General features: G+C 41.6%; 2 protein-coding genes across 2 annotated transcripts; one reads left to right on the forward strand and one right to left on the reverse strand.

The window, feature by feature from the left end:
- Positions 9,181–9,900, reverse strand: LOC110430747. Its single transcript, XM_021448649.1, has 2 exons — positions 9,589–9,900; positions 9,181–9,409 (listed from the first exon to the last, which is right to left on the reverse strand). Exons 1-2 carry the CDS (start codon positions 9,868–9,870, stop codon positions 9,362–9,364), a joined length of 330 nt encoding a protein of 109 aa, XP_021304324.1. The 5' UTR covers positions 9,871–9,900; the 3' UTR covers positions 9,181–9,361.
- LOC8061538 (SUPPRESSOR OF GAMMA RESPONSE 1) lies at positions 13,184–17,665 on the forward strand. The gene is made up of 6 exons (XM_002436787.2): positions 13,184–13,342; positions 14,700–14,841; positions 15,266–15,452; positions 16,081–16,682; positions 16,849–17,217; positions 17,297–17,665. Exons 1-6 carry the CDS (start codon positions 13,335–13,337, stop codon positions 17,351–17,353), a joined length of 1,365 nt encoding a protein of 454 aa, XP_002436832.1. The 5' UTR covers positions 13,184–13,334; the 3' UTR covers positions 17,354–17,665.

Below are 24,142 nucleotides of genomic sequence, written 5' to 3' on the forward strand. Positions count from 1 at the left end.
TGTTTATATGTGATATTCTTAATTCTTGTATACATTGATCATATGATTATGGGATTTACTATGCTACCTTGATATTGGCTATCTAAATATAAACATGCTATCCACATATAAAAGCTAAATGCAGTCAAACTAGTGTCAGCTTATATGAGCCTCATGAACACCTGGTTATACTTGTTGAGTACGATATGTGCTCACTCTTGCAATTTCACAACACTCTAGGTTATGCTTATGATGATGATTGGAATGAGGACTATTGTTATGAGTATTAGGCTTGGAGTTGACAGTCAATAGTGTCCCTGTGTGGTGCTTCCGTCGAGAGCGTTATTTATTTCTTGCTATCATTTTTGTATAAGACTATGTGACTTATTATCGTTCCGCTATGTAATAAACACTGCAATGGTACATTTGAGATTTGTCTACTTATGTGTGCGACTATTTCTGGGGCACATATGAGTTTTTTATGCATTCTATTTTGTTCTTAAAATAAGGGTGTGACAAACTATAAGGTGTAGTTATATGTTGTGCATCCATGTTGTTGCATATAAGTTTTGTGATGAGTGGTTTGAATTAAAATTCAAAAAGGAATTTACATTCCATTTAACAAATTCTTTGGAATTCTAAAAGAAAAAAGAAAAAAGGAGAACTTCACTCCTCTCTCAGTCTCCCTCCCTATCTGGACTGCTCGGTCTTCTTTTCCCGCAGGCCCAATGGAAGCCATAGCCGCAGCCCTTCTCTCTTTTCGACTCAAGCCGACACATAGTCCCACTCTGAAGCTTAGTGCATGGGCACTCCTCTCTCGCTCGCAGGCCATGTAGCAGGTCAGCCCAAGTCACTGCAGTGGATGCACCCTGCCTCTACTTCATTTGGCTCGCTGACAGCTCGGCCCCATGCCGTTAAGTCGCCGATTAGGTGGGCCCTACCTATCAGTGTCGTCTTCTACCTCCCGTATCATGAGCCGAACTTTGCTCTGATTGGAGTCCACACCGGTCGTGCAATTTTCCATGATGTGGGCATGTGTCCCATGCCTTGGGCCTATAAGATGAAGCCGCATGCACCTACTGCCATCCCCGAACCCTGTTTCGTGTCACTTTCGCCTTGAGACACAACACTGTCACTCGAATCTCATTGAGTAGGATCTTGATGTCGTTGGGTCATCTAGCCTCATCACCAAGCTCCGTAAACCTCTATCGAGCTTCATGACATGTTTGCGAGGTCGCCAAGTCTGTTTTCCCACCTTTCCACGCTCTCTTTTGCTTATGCGCCACCACCAAACTTATGTAGGGAGTCTACCGCCCCACCATCTCAGGCCGCTCGTCATCTCCATCTGATTCCTGCCCTCATTTTCATTCTAGGTGAGCTCACCGTCACCTTGTCCATCTCCTTGTGTATTTGGTTCATTGAATTATGGTCTACATCACCGCACACGGTCACTATTGGTGGTTGGCATCTTCTCTCTCCCTTCCCATCTTCTGATCTACACCATATGATCTCGATCCAACGACCATAAGTGGTCGATACCCCGTAATCCAAGGTGTAAATTACAGATTATGTTTTTCTTATTCAAAAACATATTTTCTTTTCAAAATATGCTTTCAATAATTACAGAATTGCCACTGAGTTTGTTTTACTCATAAAATGATCGTTTTAAATCTGATTTGACCCATTCAAATTGCTTTAGATTTGTATTTGCATAATTCACATGATAGTGCTACAAGTATATATGTTTTCAACTTTTTAAAATTTGAGCTTAGATTTAATATATTATTTTACTATAAGAAATCTTGATTAAATCATAACTTCTTCGTTATAGCTCTGTTTTTCGTGATCTTCGCATTTGTGTGATCATAGCGAGACGTAGATATGTTTTATAAACTTTTTATCTTTGTTTGATACTGTTTGTGTACTGTTTTAATTATAGACTTGTTTGCTCTGTATGATTGTATCTAGATGATTGTTGTTGATGTGATGATTGAGTATAGACAGTGAGCAATTCGCGGGTGACCAAGAGTTCTTCTACAAACAGGATCAATAGGAGCAGTGGGATCGAGGCAAGTATAGCATGGGGCTATCCTTGTTTTCCTAATAACTTTAATACACTAAATTCATATTGCATGTGTCATCTTGTTAAGGATTTCCTAGTCTTGATCTTATAGCTTGTCCCCTATGGATTTTGCATTGGGTAGCTATTGCTAGCACTTAACTTAAACCATGATCTTGTAATTTGACTAATGGAATGTGCAATAAACATTAAAATATGACTTTTTAGCAACTTTGATAAAGAGGGCTAGAGTATTGGGCTATTTATATGGTGTTCTAGTTTCTCTCTATAAGGACCTATCTGTATGTGATCATTTGGGGCTTAGAGTACAATTGTGAAGGCTACATGGGTCTGGCTTTGTCATACAAGAGCACCTTTTCTAGCTTGTTAGTAGTTACCTTTATGGCGCAAATGGGATGTGTTTCGGGTTGGATGTAGTGTGGCCTCTGTCCCTATGAATATAGGTTGTATGTCATTGTGCCATTTGGAAGGGGAGCTCTACATTTGCAAGGCACAGAAACCTAGCGGCCCAACTTGTTAGACTAACCTTGGAAATGCTTCATAATGACCCTGCCTGCTCACCTTAGAAGTGTTTTGGGGAGTAGCTACCCTGGGTATATGGGACTCATGACTCACTGTAAAAGTGTACAACCTCTTTAGAGTGAAAAATTGTTATAACAGTCATACTCTCGGTCACGAGCGGTCTTGAAACCCTTACATAATAAATGGATACTAATATTTATTGTTGTTATTATATTGTTATGCTATTCATTATTCATTTTACTTGATCATGTGTTTGTTTTGGGATATAACAACTTGATGCTACTCTTATGCTAAAATTGTGACAATTAAAAGTTACATGCAGTAAACCAGTGTCTTGCCTTTGAGCCTCATGAACCCCCATGTTACACTTGTTAAGTATGAGATTTACTTATGATTGTTTATTTTCTTTATTTGGATAAAATTTTTGGATGGGTAACACATAACATGGGCAATGACTACTACAACAACTTCCTTAAGGATTTCTAGACTCGTTGTCAACTAGTCGTCGTACCTGTGATATGGAGCTTCCATGAGAGAGTTATGTTTCTATTTCTACTATATTTATGTAAAGACTCTATGATATTAATTATTATGCAATAAGCACTTATGATGATACTCTCTATAATTTGTCGACTTATGTGTGATTGATCTCAGGGCGCACAAAAGATATTGTATTCAATTTTATCCTTAAAGTTGGATGTGATGCATTTGTTCTTTCTTGGTTTTCAATTTCTTGCAGGAATAACTCTAGTAGTTTGGTTGGTTGTGATCCACAAGATCGTGAGCAACCGCTAGAATTGGTGTATCGATCGCTAAGGCGCAGCGTCCTTGGATGGTTGTAGTTAGGTCATGAACAACTTTCTAGTCAAAATCAAAGTTATCTATCTCCACCAAAAAGATTAGGACATCCTTACCCTTATCAATCCAACCTTGGGCAACATGAAAGCATTTGATGGTTACCAACAAGTGGAGATATTCAGCATGAGGAACGTGAAGGAGACTCTATGGAGGAAGTCCACTCCTTAAAAGGACAGCCAAAACATTGGGAGGTTTTAGACCACAGACGAGCATAGGTTAGTTATTTTCTAGATATCCTTAAATACATATTTTTAATGACCGTCACATGAATTTTTAGTGCCCTTATTAAGCATAGGTTGTGAGATTATTATGATGAGGTGTTTATATATTATTTTTATTTTACTAACCTTGAATATTTATGGACATGGAATCTAGATTTCTATCTTATTAGTTCACTTCAAACTCTACCTCATTTTAGGCAATTCCTTTGTGGTCTACATGTGTATGGTTGTTGATGGTAGATAAGTACTCTTTTTAACCATCAACAGAGCATGAGAAAGGACTTAATTTAAATCAGAATACTATCTAGCTATAAGGGGTTATCACTAACAGAATTCCATAAGTTTTGGTGATTGTCTATTTATGTAGGGGGTTATCGGAATAAGAACAAAAGGAGGTCCACATATCAGATTTACATAGAGAGAATACGTGTAACGTCAACTCAGGAATACTCCAGAAGGCTCGGGAAGACACCACCTAAAATGTGGGGCCCACCTTCCATAGGGCAGGGGCAGGCGCCCCACCCTATCACGGGCGGCCACCCAGGGGGTTCAACCAATCAGGTTGAACCTCGCGGATCGTGCCTCCACCGACTTTGAGGATTAATCTTAAGCGCACGTTTAAGTCGGTTTGATCCAAGGGTTGTGGTGCTTCCTAGGGGGGCTATAAATAAAGACCCTGACCCCCCTGGAGGAGGAGCTCATAATTATTCTCTGAGAAGATCAAGAGAAGAATTAGATAGAGAGGGGTCCCTCGAATGGATCTGTCTCTATAGGATTCTTAGCCACCAACTCAATTAGATCTCTATAGTTCTTTAGCATAGCTACATAGGAATAGATCTAGAAGAAGTCAAGTCAATCTTGGAGTCCGGATCTATCTTCAGTTCTTGGTAAACTCTTATTCTCTTTGTTATATTTATATTAGTTCTTGCTACTATGAATACGACTTTGATCTATTTGATTATATCAGAATTGACTTTATTCTATTTGCTTATATTCTTAATTATATTGTCATTAGTTTATCATGATTATATGCTTAGTGAAGTTAGATTAGAATTATGTTTATGCATAGGATCATATAGCGCTTATTCATTAGATCGATGGGTAAGTGGTAAATATTGTGTAGGCGAGGTGCCTAGACCGTATTTTTCTACGATTACCCCTTATAGTCTAGAGCTTGAGATAGATCGCGGGAGTGATAGTCCTGTTGAGTCCCTTGTATTCCTTCTCCCCGATTATAAGGATTGTAGAGCACCATTATTACAGGAAAGTTCTTGCTATGTTCATGATCTTTCTTGCTAATATCATTATGCATAGATATAACCTTTTCTAATAATGATGCTAGGTGTACTTGCACTAATCAAAGTATGCTCTAACAGTATAGTTAAGATACTTAGGATTTATTCTTGTAGATTGTCCTAATACCATGCTAGTGCTATAGACTTAGAGTAATCTAATTGAGATGATTATCATATTTACCTTATGGCTATGAATTATTATTTATCCTCTGTCACTTATTATTCATATTCATATATTTATCTTATGTGACATTTATCGTGCATGAGAGATAGATAAAGACATGGCTAAGGTCTCCATGATTACATGTAGTGCTCATTGATCATTATCCATTGCAAGTCCCTTTCCAGTGGTAAAAACATAAATAACAATACCTGGAATATTTTTGGTTAAAATGCTACATCGGTATTATCTGTGCGCTTGCGGATCCTTTATTTATTTATTTATTCCTAGTTGATATCTCGAGAATAATATATATATATATATACATACGGTAGCGCTATTCTACACCCTAGGTCTAGAATATTATTCTACACCGCAAGTCAAAATTGAGCAGAAAAAATACTGAGCAGTACTGAATAACGTTCAGTATCATTCATGACTACACCCAGGACCTAAAAAACTGAAAAATACTAAAATACAAGTACTGAACAATACTGAATTTTGTTCAGTACAATAGTTTGGTGTAGAATAGTATTCTACATCTAGAGTGTAGAATAGCATTTGTATATATATATAGAGAGTATACTCTATAGCTAGCTACAAAATACTATATTATATATTATGTAGCCAGACCATTCCACCCGTCAAGCGCTAGGCATTCACCGCACCATGTGGCGCTTTGAACCAGGAAGCAGGCTCGTAAATGCTAGCCGAGAACCGTGTCCGTGAATTAATTACTGCATGCAGATCACTGTGATTTCGGTGGTGTGCCAAAAACTAGCGGACTACTTTAAGCGGTTGTTACAGAAGAATAAAATAATAGTACTAAGACCAGTCTCAATGCTTATTTCACTACACGGTTTCCAAAATGCCACATAAACTATAGTATTTGATTGAAACCAGCAATGAAATTAACATTCACAGTGCTTTGTTTCACTACACCATTTCCAAAGCTAAATAAAGCAGTTAATTGCAGCCAGATGCTAGGATCAAATATGCACTATGTGCCATGTAGCCATTTCTACATAAACTGAACACACGAACGTGCAGTGGAAGACATTCACATTCAGTTCACACACAGTTCATACGATTGATTTAAAGGTCACAATAGATATCTGGAACAAAACATAACAAGTTGACACATGAACTGCATTAACATAGCTAAGGTTCGATATCTGGAACAGCAAGCTAACGATAACTGGAACAACCAGACAACCAGATAACAGCAGGGGAGCCAGTCTGAGCAGCTGAGGTCGGAGGCGGCGCAGTAGGCGCGGCAGGGAGCGCATCTGAAGACGAAATCGACGGCGGAGGAGGAGGAATTGGTGGCGGTGGCGAACTTGGATGGGTTGATGCCGCCGAAGTGGAGGCCTTCTTCAATCCAAGTCTACTTTGGCGCACCTTGCCTCCTCCTGATGCGGCTCGCCGATTGACCTCTGTTGGCGGCGGATCCATAGCGGATGGCGGCACCTTCTCTCCACAGCCGGATGCGGGACGGCGAGCATCCCCTGCCGGCGTCAGATCCATGGAAGCCGTTCCTCCTCTACCCTAGGTTCGGAGGTGGCGGAGCCCCTGGATACGGCGGTGGAGATGCACCTGGCTTCAGCGGTGGTGGTCGGGGAAGAAGGGATGGAGGCAGGTCGCGATGTTTGGCGAGGGGGCGGGATAGGGAGGCAAAATCCGGTTGAGCGCGGGAAGGATGACGACGATGGCCAGGCTCCCGCCCGCACGGGATCGGTGGGGATGAAATGAAACGCCTCAGTGCTCGTTTCACCCGATTACCAAGACGTCGGAAACGACGCAACCTTGTTTCACCGGGATGAAACGATTTTCCTCTCTCTCCTCCCTATTTCATGTAAAGATTCCTTTTGCGCTGATGTGTCACTATATTAAATGTGCATGAAACACTCATGAAACCAGCATTGAGACTGGCCTAATATACCTATACTACATGGCGTACACACTAGGATTACCATCTACGAGAATTTTAAGTGGTTTGAGATTCTAATTACGGCTGAGTTACTATTTTTTATCATGATGTTACTATAATTAGATGGGGAATTACGGTAGAGCAAACCGTGAACAAGTTACTATAGCGTTAAGATAAGATGAATTTTAGAATAGGTACAAGAATTTAAGTGGTTTGAGATTATAATTACAGTAGAGTTACTATAATTTTGAATCGTTATGTTACTATAATTAAAAGGGGAACTACGGTAGAGTTAGGCCTTGTTTAGTTCGTAAAAATTTTCAAGATTTCTCGTCACATCGAATCTTTGGTCGCATGCATGGAGCATTAAATATAGGCGAAAATAAAAACTAATTGCACAGTTTACCTATAATTTGTGAGATGAATCTTTTGAGCCTAGTTAGGGCAGTCCCAATGGAAGAAATCAGTAGCAGTTTCTACAGTATAGGACACTGTGCCAAGAAACTATTCTTTCCAATGCAAGATTTTCTTCTATTGTCTAAACAATAAAACAACCAATCAATCACCGTGATCACCTCTCTAGCATACGGATCTTTTATGCAGAAACCACATGGATGAAAAAATATGCTTCGAAAAGGGCAGCCCAGCTCTCGCTTGTGATTGCGGCGACCTGGTGGTCAGGTCATCGGGGTGTTGGGCTTGTGCTTGCACGTTTGTTGCAACAGCGGCGGCGGCTAGGCGACAGCGACCTAACGCATCCGCGTGGCAGGGCATCGACTGCTGGCAGTGTGGCTGTGCATCTGGACTGCAGGTCCGGCTTGCGCGTGAGGAGGAGCGGCATTCTCCAAGGCATGTGTGCTTGCAGCAGCAGCGTCCGGGCGCGGCGGCCGGCATCTGCGAGGCCGAGGTGGTCGCAAGTAACCGCGTGTGAGGCGGGTGTCAAGCGGCAGCGTGCGTGAAGATGGATTGGCGAGTCGGCGTCGAGCTTGTGCGGCCACACGTGAGCCCGACGTCCTCCGCCCATGCGTGCTTGCAGCAGCAGCGACCAAGCACAGCAGTCGGCATCTGCGAGGCCGAGGCGGGTCGCAAGCGGCCGCGTGCGAGTAGCAGAACCAGGGCGCGAGAGGAAAATTGGCGGCGGCGGTGGCGCACTGGATCCGTGTGGAAGCCGCTCGACACTACTCGAGTCTCCCCAACGGGGTTTGCCTGGTTTCTTCACGCATCGATGCTAGCGTCGACTTGGTTTCTTCAGGAAGAAATCGTTTCTTCATTTTGTAATCTTTCTCTTCATTAATTCTTTTACCACGTCAGCAAAAAACTGAATTGTTAAGGTAATTAATAGACATAGAAACTATCATAAATACTCCATTGGGACTGCCCTTACTCTATGATTGGACAATGTTTGTCAAATAAAAACGAAATGCTACAATACCCAAAAACAAAATATTTTGCGAACTAAACAAGGCCTTAACCCTAAACGAGTTACTATGGTATTAAGATGAATTTTAAAATACTTGCAAGATTTATAATGGTTTAGAGTATCATTATGGTAGACTTTACTATAATTATAAGGGGAAAATTACGGCAACTTACATCTCAATTTCCTCATGATCAACTTACAAGAAACACTGATTCACGTGGTACAAAAATTTGTAGATACACAATTGCTTATAGCACAGACCCTATACATATCTGTGATGAGAAAAAAAAGTGCGGCAACTAATACATCACTTGCTGTCGATAATCTAGAGATGAGATCAATCGACCATGCCAAAAGCTGCACTCTAACGCCTTGTTTAACATTTTGCAAAATATGAATAGTAGTGCTTTCGTTTGTATTTGATAAATATTGTCCGATTATAGACTAACTAGGTTCAAAAGATTCGTCTCGTCAATTCCGACCAAACTGTGCAATTAGTTTTTATTTTTATCTATATTTAATACTTCATGCATACGTCTAAAGATTCAATGTGACGGGGAATCTGAAAAATTTTGCAAAAATTTTGGGGAAGTAAACAAGGCGTAAAAGAGCACGGATTCTGCTCGGCAATTTCGCACAAGGCATCATCGTACGTCATCGGACATCGATGCACCTAATTTAAAATAGTAAAAATGTATAGTAAGTAATATGATCATTTAACAAGGAACAAAAATGTAGAACCGTACGAATCAGAAACTTATCTGATGTATTGGGCAGATCTAGAGTATGCCACGTACACCTGCTCAAAAAATACATGATTGGAGGCGTACAACCCATTTCAGACTCTCAGTTTGGACTTGGGAGTTCAGGGCGTTTCTGCTGCCCTCGAGGAAACGTCAGTGATCGTGATCAGCTAGCAGAAGAAATCGAGGAGGACGCTGAATCTGCATGTAGATGTCGAATTTAAGCAATTGGTCACGTATCATCACAATATGCCAAACCAATGTATCTCAGGTTGCGTGGATGGTTGAGAACGAAGCAAGTAATATGAATCAGCTTCGATTCCAAAGGAATCTGCTGATCAGGATTTGTATGGGAGAAGGGGATTTTGGCAGCTGCTTACCTTGCGAATCTTTTGGCTGCCGGCGGCTGGATGGGGATGGTCGCCTCGGCCCTGCTCGATCGCACAAGCGTAGGCAGCCATGGCGCTACCTGAACACCGCATTGCTACGCCGCCGCCGAGGGGCGCCGTTGGGGCGGGGTGAGACGCGCCTCCGATGGGGCCGACATGGATGCGAGTTAAGCCGCTCCGCCATTGGTAACTGCCATCTGATTGGGGCGGGCAGCGTTGCCGCCGGAGCCGACATCCGTGCGACGCGAGCAGCTCCGCCGCCGGGGCCGCCATCCGAGCGAGACCGGCTGCATCGCGACAGGGAGGGGCAGGAATTGGCGACCATGTGGACGAAGCGAGTTCTGCGGAAGGTCGAGGGCGTCAGGAATGGAGAAAATAGAAACCGATGATTAATGGCTAGATTTATGAACCAAGCCGTGGGCGTATTTACAGGAGGTTTTTACCTATATGCCATTACAAAAGATTGACCAAATCAGTAAGCCACTAAAAAGTTGATTCGCACCGCTGTGCTCAACTTCATCTTCGGCTATACCCATGTCATTCCGTCCCTATTCCGTTCGTTTTCTTCCGTTTAAGAGGTCTGATATATGGCGGCGCAGATAAAGTTGGGCACAGCGGTGCGAACAACTTTCTAGTGGCTTCATAGTTTGGTCAATCTTTTATAATGGCATACGGATAAAAACCTCTATTTACAGGCAGGGCAAGCCGCAACCCATGAAGTCTAGGTGGGCCTGTGCTGTTGCCGCTGGGTGGTCTGGTTGATCAGAGAGATTGGATTGGATCCGGCTACAAAATTTGATATTCTATAGCCAGCTATGGTATAATAGTTTATATATATATATTGCAATATAGTGGTCTGGTTTATATAAAGCATATGTTTTGGAAAAATCCTAATTGTTTTAGTATTATATTGCTATATATAGTGGTGGGTTAGTTTCGAGGAACAAATCGGCTTATAATTGAACATCGGATTGAACGTTTAACATCGAGAGATCCCAGACAGAGAGAGCTAGCACTCGAAATCGTCGTGCCCCTGCCCCTCATGTTGTCTGCAGGAGAGAGTTAGGGGGTGTTTGGGACTGCTCCACAAACTATGCTCCATAAACTTTATCATGGAGCAGCTCCACAAAAAATTGGAGCCCCTTTTTCTCGAACTGATTGCGTGGAGCTGAAACCGTTTGGCTAAAAAACGTGGAGCGGAGCGAAAAACGTGAAGCAGAGCAGTCCCAAACAACCCTTTATATTTGCATAGAAGTTGCTCTGGTGCGGCTGAAAGCTCATCATGGCAAGCCGAACAAAAACAGAAACATATATAGTTCAAAAACAGCAACACGTACGCTGCTACATTTTTATTCGGAAAGCCTTATACTAGCTTGCAACAAGTTAAACGGCGATGACAGCGGTCCGGGTAGTTCAATTATTCATATAAATAAATCTATCTAATGACATGCATGCACACGACTGATGCAATACATGACGAGACGAGAGATGAATACGCTCCTTTTCCCACGGACGGACGCTCGTTGTCACACCGTCAGTGTCAAACGGGCCGGGAGGGCTAGATCATGGGCGGATGGCACTCCTTCTTGCACTTGGCTTCACTGTCCCAGCACATCGTCGGCATGTACGGGCTCCAGCAGCAGAAGTCGCAGCGCCCGTTGCCACACGCCTTGTAGCAATAGGGTCGCGGCACCATAATCAACTCCTCCGCCCCAAGCTCTCCGCCGGTGACATCTCTAGGCTCTACTCGACCACCTATATATATAAATATCGATCACAGCAGCATTGCATCAGAATATATATATACATACATATATACATATATATATATATATCCGGGATCCGGCCTAGAAAAATCCACTCTGTTGGTATAGAATTAAGGGCCTTACAGTGCACGGAGGTCGTTGCGAGACATCCGAGAAGGACGGCGATCAGGATCATCGTCGTCGTCGCCGCCGCTGCATTACCGTTCTTCGTCATTGGTTTTTCAAGGATGACGTATCACGAAAGAGCTGCCTTTCTCTCGGGGCTTTTGTGTTCTTATCGTGGCTATGGCGGATGGGACTATGGGAGGAAGATGATTATTGGGTGTGTATGTGTGTACTATATATAGAGGCCATCCGTTGATTACATTCACGCTATTCGGGGCACAAGTTATGGAATAAAATCTTTCCCAGCCTAATTTTCTCCTTTTTTACATAATAGCATGCATTGGACTTTCTAAGTTTTTATCATCTGCATATATGGCAGCGTTGCTTAAAATAATGGAAATTGTGCGTCGAGATTTGTCTCTCCTTATATACAAAGTAGTATGTATGTACGAACTAGCATATCTGGATATATGCCATATGGACATCCCTGTGCATATCTAATTGCCATGCTCATTTAGTACTCCATTTGCCAATAAATAAATAAAATCCATCGCCAACATTTCCTTAATTAATATTTATAGCGAGACTAAATGTTTTTATGATTCAGGTCGTCTACTAATGCCGGTTAAAGAAGGCCCGGCCATATTTCACACTAGTATAGCAGGGAGAAAAAGTCTACTTTTCCTCTTATAATTTTTACGATAGTCCACTTTTCTTCCCTCAACTACAAAATCGGTCAAACCACCTCTCTTAACTTTTTAAACCATGCATTTTATAATTTTATATTTACTATGTATATCTACTCATGTGGAGCCTAATAAAATTTGATTTTCTATTTTTATGCTTTTTGTGATTTATTATGAATTTTCAAATATTCAACCAAAAAAATAAAAAAACAAAGACAAAACCTTCATAGCAAAAACATTATAATAAAGCCTACCATATTATATATTCACTGTGTATATCTACTCATGTTGAGTCTAACAAAATTTGATTTTCTATTTTATGCTTTTTGTGATAGATTATGAATTTTCAAATATTCAGCCAAAAAAATAAAAAAGAAAAAGACAAAACCTTCATAGCAAAAACTTTATAATAAATCATACCATATTATATGTTCACTTTGTATATCTACTTCCAACAAAATTTGATTTTTTATTTTATGATTTTTCTGTGATTTATTATGAATTTTCAAATATTCAGCCAAATAAAAAAGAAAAGAAAAGATAAAACTACCGTTACTGTAGGAAAAACCACCACTCACTGTAACAAAACTCGTCTTCAAAACCTCTTTAGGGAGATAAAATGTATGGTTCGAAAAGTTGAGAATGGTGATTTGCCCGGTTTTGAAGTTGAGGAAGAAAAAAACGTGAAAGTTAAAGGAGGAAAGGGAAAGCTCACCACACGCGTAGCCCATCTTTTATCAATCCTAAGCCCAACTTGCAGCTTCGACGCTCTAAAGGCCCAGCACGTTCGTAGCCGCGCCCATTGGATTTCAAAAAAACTGCACCATGAGTCCATGACACAGCGAGAGGCGCGCAAATCATCGAGAGACAAATCACCTGGTCCCACTTATCATATTGATGAATCAGAAACGACCATTACCCATCCGACGGCTAAGAATTGTCTGATCGTGTCAACCCGTGATTCGGCGAGGGCGCGCACTTGACTCCACCCGGTCGGTGTGTGTTTCCCCTAGTCTAGTCAAGTCAACCCGCGTTCAAAAAAAAAAAAAAAAACAAAGACACAAACCCCCCCACATATTCTCCCTGCTCCAGCCAGTTCTCACGCCGCCCCCGCCGCGCCGCCGCGTGCTCGCCGGAACCCTAGGATCCTGCGACCGTGGCGGGAAGCGCTGCCGCGGCCATGACAGGGTGCGCCACCATCTCCGATTCGACCATCTTCTTCTCTCGTCCGTCCGCGTTTCTCCGTAGCAAAGAATGTCATCTGTTTATGTCGAGGGGAAGAAAAAAAGGGAGCGCCTTGGGCTGCGGGGGGCTACGGAGGATGCGTCCTTTTGGTATTTGTGTTGTGGGGATTGATATCCGTTATCAATCGGAGCTAATCTTTTGCAGTATGGGGTGATTTGGGGGAATGCACTATTCCACTGGGCACAGCACTTGTGCTACAGTCAAAACTCAAAACAGATGATTTTGGTTTGGGGGGGTCCTATTTCCGTTGGTTTTTTCATCAGTTTTGATCAAAAAGGAGACGTTTTTTTCATGTTATAAAGGTGTTAGGATCGCTAACTTTGTTAACGATTTGTCGTGTTGGGGCTCGATTTGGTGAGTAAACAGTGTGGCGCCCTTCAGTTCAGCTGAATGGATGCCGCGGCGATTTTTTTTTTTTGCAGTTGACGGCAGTTCTGGACAAATGATGACGTTTCTGTACTTTGGTTTTAATGATAAGGAGGATATGTCTACAGTACGAATGAAGTATATGTTCTATTTATAGTCATAGTATGTACACTTCTGTTTGTAAGGGTGCACCAGGTGTCACTCAAAGGGATATTATGGCTACATTGTTTGAATGCTTGTTTCAACAGTAGACTATGGCTACTAGCTTGATTATTCTTGTTTTTTGTCTTTAGTTCAAACTTAGTTCCTTGACTGACCATTGATAGCTTGGTTATGGGCAACTTGGTTGCCCCCTTTGCAAGATAGTGTAGTCACTGCTTGTCTCGTTTTCTTAAAGAAACCACTTCTCTCTTGGTAATATAGTGGGGGGGAAAACCAGCTTGTTTATGTTCTGTACTGCTGTAATCAGCAGGTCATGTAAACTGGACATGAACTGTTATTGTTTGCTAGATTTGACTTCCACAGATGTCATGGACTCCTGCTTCATGGGTCAACAATATTATTTTAGGTGGAAGTTTGGCTAGAATAGCTATATATTCTGAACTTATCTTTAGGCATTTAGGCAATGGTATAGTTAGTGGAGGCGAGTGTGGTCTTGATTGTTTGAAACAGGATGTTTGATCAATATTATTATGACAACAATTTTGAGGATCTGCAAGTTAATTTTGCTCCTAGCAATTGAATTGTTGTCTGCCTGCCAAAAAAAAGTAGCTCTACCTTCGTTGCTTGGGTACATTTAATGTGGCCTTGTATTTTATCTTTTTTTTTTGTTAATGATCAATGATTATTTGTTAAGAAATGACGAAGTTCTGGCATTGTTGTTTGTGTTCTGTAGCAACCCTGCTTATTTTTTTCCTTTCAATATTTTCTGCAGGACAACTTGGATAATTGACAGCCAAAGATTTGCCACCAAAATAAAAAATGCTTCTGGGTCTTCAGATCCCAGTAAACAGAAATGGATCAGCAACCCAAGTAAAGAGTGCCCAAAGTGCAGCCATGTCATTGATAACAGTGATGTAAGAGTTGTGCATTGCTATTATGTTGAAGTAGAATTGGGCTAGCTACAATATTTCCGCTTTTCCACTAGATATGTTGTTTCCATTTCTCTGTAATCAAGCATGGTTAGGAGTAAATGAAAAATGATATATCAGCAATTGACAAAGATTAACAATTTGCATATCTTAAGGAGTTGGTCAACTTGTTTATAAAACTGGAATAAATACCTATGGTTGCCGGTTAGTTATATTTGTGCCTTTAACTGACTTTCTTTTGAGACAGCTCATGACCATGTTTAGTAGACCAATTATTTCTGAAATGCTTTGACTTTTGCATATACAGTATGGGGCTGTAGCTGTGAATATTCCTTTAGCTACAAATCAACATTGATAAACAATGTCTCTATTAAAGTGTAATCATCTTATGACTGTGTTCTCACTGCAGGTTGTTCACCATTGGCCTGGTTTGCCTAAAGGTGTAAAATTTGATCCGTCTGACCAGGAATTAATCTGGCACTTACTGGCAAAACATGGAAAATCTGATATAAAACCTCATCCGTTCATTGATGAATTTATTCCAACGGTTGAGGAAGATGAAGGCATCTGCTACACTCATCCGCAGAAACTGCCAGGTACTTTTATCTTCTTTCTGAAAGATTATGGTATTATTCAGGATTAAGGTTCTTAAGTAAGAACTTTTACTTTCAGATAAGATCAAATGTGCAAATCTGCAGTTTACAGCTACTGCCAAATGCTTATCTTTGTTAGTAATTTGTTGTCCTGTGGGACTCTGTTTAGTGATCACACCCTATGGCCTGCATTTAGCCTAGGAAAATCCACAGAAACTTCGAGGTACTTCTATCTTCTTTCTGAAAGATTATGGGATTTTCATGATTAAGGTTCTTAAGTAAGAACTTTTACTTTTACTTTCAGATAAGATCAAATGTGAAAATCTGCAGTTTACAGCTACTCTCAAATTCTTATCTTTGTTAGTAATTTGTTGTCCTGTGGCACTCTTTTTTGTTGATCACACCCTACAGCCTGCATTTAGCCTAGGAAAACTGCAGGTGAAGAAAAAGGCTTATTCTACTTTTCATTTTAGCTTTCCACCATGTAACTAAGCAACAACTAACAACCTGTACAACTCTTGTATTGTTACTGCCTTCTTTCAAATAGACATTTCATGTTCTGGTTGGAACACTCTTGCTTTGATACTCCACTTGTTTGTCAACACTGAAAAGTCATCTCTGTCCATTTCAGGTGTCAAGCAAAATGGAAGTGTATCACATTTCTTCCACAGAACATTTAAGGCCTACAACACTGGGACTAGGAAGCGTCGAAAGATAAACACTGTTGATGCTGATGTCCGTTGGCACAAGACAGGCAAGACAAAGCCAGTATTACTTGATGGAAAACAGCTTGGCAGTAAGAAAATAATGGTGCTTTATATGAGCCCGGCAAAGGGTGGGAAGGCTGAGAAGACTAATTGGGTGATGCACCAGTACCACCTAGGCATTGGAGAGGATGAGAGAGATGGTGAATATGTCGTCTCTAAATTATTTTTTCAGCAACAGTTTAAACCTGGGGACAAGAATGCTCAAGAGCTAACCACATCGGATGATCTGGAATCAATAGCTGCTGAAGCAGATCTCACTGATTTTACTACATTGCCCGCTGACAAACATGTTGGTACAATCCAAGTTGTCCATAATTCTGAGCATAATCTTAACCAGGTAACCACATCGGATGATCTGGAATCAATGGCTGCGGAAGCAGATCTCCCTGATTTTACTACATTGCCCGCTGACAAACATGTTGGTACAATCCAAGAAGTCCAGAATCCTGAGCATAATCTTTACCAGGTAACTGAATATTCTTGTGCTCATTATCTATATTTTCTATGCAGCACACATTTGTATGAGATAGGTAAGTTGAACCTGAAAATAGAACATATACCGCTAACTTGTTTTTTGATAATTGAAAATGCAATTTACAAAATATAATGTATTTTTTCTGCCGAATGTGCAGGTTAACAGAAACTGTGAAATAAACATTGAAGAGACTGTTGTCCTCCCACCCTCTGAAAAAACAGAGGATGGAGATAATCCCCAATCTCAAGATCCGAAGTTGTGGGAAGGTGATTCCCAGTTTGAACTGCTAGACTCTCAGCAGCTGGCGGAAGGACTCGCTCTCTGTGACGAGTTCCTCCTGAGTCAGTCTCAGACCTCCTGTGGCGGTGGAGATGAACCTAGAGTGACAAAGCCTTGCCTAGCTGCTTATGCCCACCTGTCAACAGAGGACTTCAAGAAGGATTTAGAAGAGTGCCAGCGGTTGGAGCCCACAGATAACACAAACCTTGAGCTTGACAGCACTAATGAGTTTCGACTGAGCCAAATTGTATGGTTCCGGTACCATCAGCTACATTATCAGTTCTCCATTTCTCCCCGTGCTCGCTAAACTTCACCTCTGCCTGCAGGAATTTTCACAGGATAGCTTTACAACATGGGCAGTTGGCAAGATGACTGACGACTGACGCTGCTCTGCTGCACTCCTGGCACCGCTTGGTACATGAAGAAACAGCTGATCTGTTTTTTGTGAGACCGCAGTGAAATCTGCACCAACAGTGGTCTCCCTTTTGCATTGAGTTGCTCTGGTGCACATGAACTGCTTTATATGAAATATGAAAGGCCGAGGAATCATGCTGTACCACTGTGCAGTACTGTTCAGTGTGAGATTGGCCTTTCTTGGTTGCATCAGCTTGTACATTTTGTAATAAACACCTTTATTTTAGTCGGCAGACCAATTGCCTGTTTGGAATGGGTATTGCTCTACTAATTTTAGGATATCTAAGGGATTGGCATTTTAGTCTCATTTTACCATGCAGGTCCTGATTGAACCAAAGCATATATGAGCCACTAACAAGCATAGTGAGATGGGAAAAAATGCTCGCCTTCTCTTCAGCTCTTGTATAGCCATGCTGGGAAACAAATCTATCTTAGACTATCTCTGGCAATGCTACCTAAAGCAGACTAACTACGTATATATTTCGGTAGTCACATATTTTCATACCACTCTTCCAAATCCATCCTTGTAGAGAATGATATGTCAGGCCTACATGTCACACTGCTCGCAGGGGAGATCAAGCTCGCACTAGTGGAGGGCTACTTGTGGTAGGCACCGGTGAGCTCGAACAGGGATGGTGGCAAATGGTCACCGTGGGGCTGGATGGGGCAGTAAGGTCAAGTAGGGTGGCATGGTCGAAGCAACGGTCGACAATGAAGAAGACCATCAGTGTTGTGGGTGGGAGGAAGGTTGCCGATGGCCTTTATGCAGGCAGTTCATGAGCACAACGATGAAAATAGCCGAAGGGAATTTTTGGGTAGTTACCTCTTGTCCCAATCAGACACTGACAATTGGGACCCACTTGTTATTCTCAATGCTCTACCTAGCAAAACTCTCATCGTAGAGAACGCAGAGACAAGCACTCTACCTAGCTAAGCGAGGAGTGCCTTGCTCATCCCAACACGCGGGGAGGGAGGGAGATCCACTTGAGGACCAAAGGAGCCACTCAAGCAGAAGATCGGTTCTCGTCAACATCGCCATAGGGAGGGAGATCGACCGAGGAAGCGAGCGTGTGGGAAAGGAGATCTGTCAGGGATCGGTGGGCATGCAGGGAGGAAAGGGACCGCGTAGGCCTTGTATCATAGTGTCCATGTGTAGACCTTGCGAGAGGGAGCTAGAGGGAGGGGAGGGATGGGGCCACCAAAGGGGGCGCACGGGCCCAGCATCACCGCTTCCATCGTGCCATCGTGGGATCTGCTGGAGGGAGGGAGGGAGAGGCCGTCGCACTATGTTCCGTGTGTGGGCGGGGAGGGATAACCAGAAAGGCCACAGGAATAGGGTTCCTAGGGAGGATTTGGGTGCCCTCTCAAATTTGAGGCTATAGTAGAAACTCGATTAAAATTGTATTTTTGTTTTGAGCATATATATTTAACTGTTGGAGCTCAACTAGAGTCCTGGATCATCTACAACACTTTGGTGCCAAACTGCCAACTTCACCTCACACGCTCACGAGCCTCCTAGCTAGCATCTTTTTTTCACGATTAGTTCTTTTACCCATTTTTCATTAAGAGGAATGGCTAAAAGAACGGTCAAATAATAGTTATAAAAGAACTCACAAATAATCCAAGGATTACCTACAGAATCCAAAAGACATATATAAACCACCAGAAAAAAAAAACCACGAGGAGGGACCTCAACTTCAAAACACTAACCGACTATATGCTTGCAGAAGAAAAATATATCGGCGCAATGGTAGCCAATAGAGAGGGCGCTAGGCCAACCTCTCCTCCTGTCAAGTTGACCACCACACGCTACAACATTCACCGAGTCACGGTTGCACCTGAATGGCTGATGGTTTATTCAAACAAGCTACAAAACTCTCCTATCTAATAATTGGGCTGTGACTCGAGAGGTGACTTCAAACCATGCAAGGGCGGGTCTAGAATCAACTTATTGGTATCATCACATGCAATAATCTAACAGCATTCATAGGTAATCACTTAATCCTTCTATTCCAAATTGTAAGATGACCTATCTTTTCTAGATACATAGTTATTGCCATATATAGATATGAAAAGGCATAAAATAATTTAGAATTTAAAATGAAGAGAGGATAAAACAATTGTTAGAAAAGGCATTTGTCCAAAGTCACTGGTGTGTCTGGTAGCACCAATTATTAAACTGTAGATCTGTCCTTGAAACCATGTATCGCGCTGTAGGACTGTTTGATAAAAGGGTTAATTGCTAGCTATGTAAAAATTAGTTAAAATTAGCTCTAGTATATCGAAACATGAGTACTAATAGATGGATTAATTTTTAAACCAAGTTTACAAATCGTTGTTAGACAACTACTTGTTTCGGACAACTTTATAAGGCGAACATACAAAACAAGATTCAAACTTCGCAATCTTTGACCAATAATTTGGTGAACAATTTTGAACTATTGTAATACAAACTTAATATGATCAGATTCATGATCAAATATACTATCCAACAATTATAATTTTATAATTATAAAAATTATAATATAGAATAAATGAATGGTTCATTTATAATTTAGATGAATGCGCCATGTTTGGCTACGTCTTATAGAACTACCCGAATGGAGTAGTTGGCTAACTACAACTACTTTAAACTAACTTTTAGTCCTATAACTATTGCACGTGTGGAAAAGCAGCCGGCCGGCCTGATGCAATACTCCCACTTGGGCACAAGTGGTAGCAGAGTCCTAATCGGATACAACCTCTACACGTCAGTCAGAACCTCATAGATTCTGGGCCGGTAGGGTCATGCATGACGTCACGTGCACAATCCTAAAGGATGATTGTTTATGCTATATTACCGTAATTGGAGAATTTGACTGTGTCTGTATCTCCAGCCAAGCGCATCCTGTTACTTCAACGGTCTAAGGTCTTGTTTAGTTCACTCCAAAAACAAAAAAAAAATTCAGGGAGCATTAAATATAGATGAAAATAAAAATTAATTGTACAATTTGTCTGTAAATTGCAAGACGAATCTTTTAAGTCTAGTTACTTTATGATTAGACAACGTTTGTTAAATAAAAACTAAAATGCTACAATATCAAAATCTAAAAACTTTTTAGATCTAAACAAGGCCTAAGTCGCGAGATATGGCCAGTGATATACAGCCCCACGAGTAACAGCATCTCAGTGTGGAGTAACATGAGAAGATCCTCTTTCTTATACTAGTTACAAACAACAATGCAATAAGGCTTCGGATTGTCTCCCTCCTCAATTTGCTATTGTAGCCACACCGATGTTTGGTTCCAAACAGCTAGTATCGAGGTTTCAATATACATCGATGTTCAGTCCTTTGACCAAATAAAATACTGCTCCCCCATTTCAAATTTTAAAATATTTTAGCTTTTCTAAATACATATTTTTTACGTATGTATATATACACACACTCTATCTAGATAAATAATAAAAACAATATATTTTAAACTATCGAAACGTCTTATGTAACACCCTAAAAATCCTTCTTTCAAAATAGTGAAATTTGATTTAATAAAGTAATTTTGTGGGCATTAAAATATAGGGAAAATAATAATTATTAGGAAGTTAAAATTTAATATAAGGTTAGAAACATATTTTGATGCATACATGCAATAATATTTTATTTTGTGATGCGTAAATTTATGCACAAGAGTTTTGAATTCAAAATTCAAATTAAAAATAAGTTGGAAAATATGTTTGAAAAAAGGGAAATCTTCCCCTCTCCCTCTTTCGGCCTGCTAGCCAGCCCACCTCGCGCGCCTCTCCTCCCTCCTTTTGGGCCAAGGCCTATCTGCTCACTCTTTCTCCCTCCTCTCTCGCTGCCAGGCGGGGCCCGCCTGTCAGCTCTACCCCTTCCTCCAACCGCTCCCTCCCTCTCTCTTCGTGTGGATGACGAAATCATCGGCGCCCCCGCTCCCACTCCTTGCCCCCACGTTCCCCCGCGCCTTGGCCTCATTTGAGGAGCACTCAAGCCAGAGCCGCCCTTCCTCTCCCCATTTAGCTCTTTCCCTACCCTTGCCCTTGCTCGGGAGCACACAGCAACCGCCGCTGGAGCACCGCGATCCACCGCGTTCAACCCGATGAACCAAGCCAACTCCACCTCCATTCTTCGCGCTGGTGAGCTCGCTGTCTCCTTCTCTCCCTCCCCGTCTACTTTCCACATGATTTGGAGCGCTCTACCGCGCTGGCCGCGAGTTCCGGTGAAGTCCATGGCCGCCAGCCATGGCGCGGGCCGCGCGGGCTCACCCCTAGCCGCGCAGAGGGCAGGGATGAACTCGCCTGCGCTCCCTCTCTCTTGCAGTGTCCTCAGCTTCGAGAATCATGCACCGCAGCGCCCAAACCGCCAACTCAGGCGAGCTCCGCACCGCTGTTCATGGCACCACCGCCATCCCTCTCATCACCGGCAGCCACACCCCTCTCTCCCCCTCTCTTTCCCTCTTTGCTCTAATCTCCGCCACTAATCACTGATCTAACGACTGAGAGTGCCTGATAGCCCTTCGTTGGTATAATTGTTCGCAGTCCTTGCCTAGATGGGATTTCTAGGATTTTCTGATTTATTTAAATTTGTTTATTCTCTGTAGAATTTACAGAACTGCCATTGCATTGTTTCACTTGTAAAATCGTCGTTTTAGCTCCGAAATTGATCCATTCAACTTGCGTTAGTTTTGTAATTTCATAAGCTTCGCGTTGGTACCACTAATATATAGGTTTTCCACACTTAGATTTTCTAGAAAATTACAAGTCCGTAGATCGTTTTTGTGGTCTAGTTTAATGCGTAGTTTTCGCGTCGTAACTCCGTTTTTCATGAATTTCGCGTTGACATGATCGTAGCAGCACATAGATGAATTTGGAAAACCTTTTATTTACATTTATTCACTGCTGGAGTACTATTCTTACTTTAGAAATATTTTGCTTGCATGTCTGCCATTGGAATGCGTGTTTGTTGTGACGTGTTGATCGAGTCCAGACGGTGAGGAATTCTACGGGAATTCGGAGTTCTACGAAGAGCAGCCTGACTTTGTGAACCAAGGCAAGTATAGCATGAGCTTACCTTGATGTCCTACTCACTTTAAATATTTCATACTGCATGTGTCTAATTTTGTCAACTATAAAGACATCCTAGTTGTTGATGACCTAATACCTTACCTAAGGGTTTTATTGCATATGGGTAGAAATGCTAGCGCTCTAACTCTACATATATATGATCTGTACTCAGTTATGGAGCCATGGATTAATTGATTAAACATGATTATGATAAATGGAACTTAGGGCTATGGTACAAATGATTGTAGGTCATGTTGTCCTAGACCTTCCATAAGGACTTATCTGTCGCCAAAAGCTGGGATTTAGAGTGCAACCGGGAGAGTCACATGGTTCTGACTTTGGCTTAGTAATAGGATCATTTCCAGAGGGGCTTGCCACTTTGGGTGTAGGGCTACCCCTGTTTTTATGAGTATAACCGCGATGGATTTGTGCCATAGAAAAAGAGAGTTTTCTACATCTGCCTGTCGAGGAAACCTCGTGGCCCTAACTGGTTAGAATAGACCTGTGGAAGGCTTCATAGTGTACCCTGCTCGTTCACCTTGGTAGTGTTTGGGGGATCGATGGACCTCGGGCATATGGGCAATACGACTCACGGTGAAAGTGTACCACCTCTGCAGAGTGTATAACTGTTATAACAGTCATGCTCATGGTCATGAGCGGCCCGGAGAACTCACAGAATAATTGGTTACCTAAATTGATGTTGTACCTGATGATTCATAATTATGTTATAATGTGACTTAATGATTCGCTATGGTTCTGACAACTGATCATATGGATTATTTGGGAGCTTAAGCATAACTCAATATTGATTAATGGTTAAAATATTGACCTACTAAATGGCTGATGCAGTAAACCTAGTCTGGCCTTTTGAGCTTTATGAATCCTTATGCTATGCTTGTGGAGTACGAGGTGTACTCACGCTTGTTCATATTTTTTGGATAAAAATCTCTGATGGGTAACAGATGATGGTAGCTATGATGACTACCTGGAGGTCTTTTAGGCTTGTGGTTCACCAGTCAACCTTTCCTGAGTTATCATATTTATATTTCGATGTTGTACCAAACTATGTGTTGTTATGACTGTGTTTGTTGTAAACACTGCAATAACGATATGTAATTTGTGACTTATGTGTGTGATTGATCCCTGGGTACATATGATTTATGCATTCAATTTCTTCTTTGAAATTGGTTTGACATCTTATAGTTTGTAACAAAGCAATGAAAGGAGAAGTTCACACATGCGAGGGAAGTATGAGGGATGGGGTCCTTGTCCACGAGTGAAGGCTCTAACGGGTCTAGGCACTTACGCTGCACGCTGCGATTTCGAACATCGTGTGTAGACGTGGATGTTGAAACATATTTCAAACCTTGAGACACTGGCGCTTTGTTTTAACTTTTGCTAGTTATCGTGCCTCGTCGATTCTCAATTCTAATTCACTATGGTTTTATTCTAAATCACTTTTTTTGCAAATCGTAGTGTAGGTATAGACAATCATCTCTATAAACACATTGTATACTCTACACATCTGAGTACCTTGGATAGACTAAGGCCATGTTTGGTTCCCCTTCTATAAACACATTGTATACTCTACACCTGTGAGTACCTTGATAGATTAAAGTTATATTTGGTTCTCCTTGCTAAATTTTAGTTAGTTAAACTTTAGTCACTTTAGAGCAACTCCAAGAGAGTTGATAAAAATG

This window comes from Sorghum bicolor, chromosome 10 (genome assembly GCF_000003195.3).
Source record: "Sorghum bicolor cultivar BTx623 chromosome 10, Sorghum_bicolor_NCBIv3, whole genome shotgun sequence".
Classification (NCBI taxonomy): Eukaryota; Viridiplantae; Streptophyta; class Magnoliopsida; order Poales; family Poaceae; genus Sorghum; species Sorghum bicolor.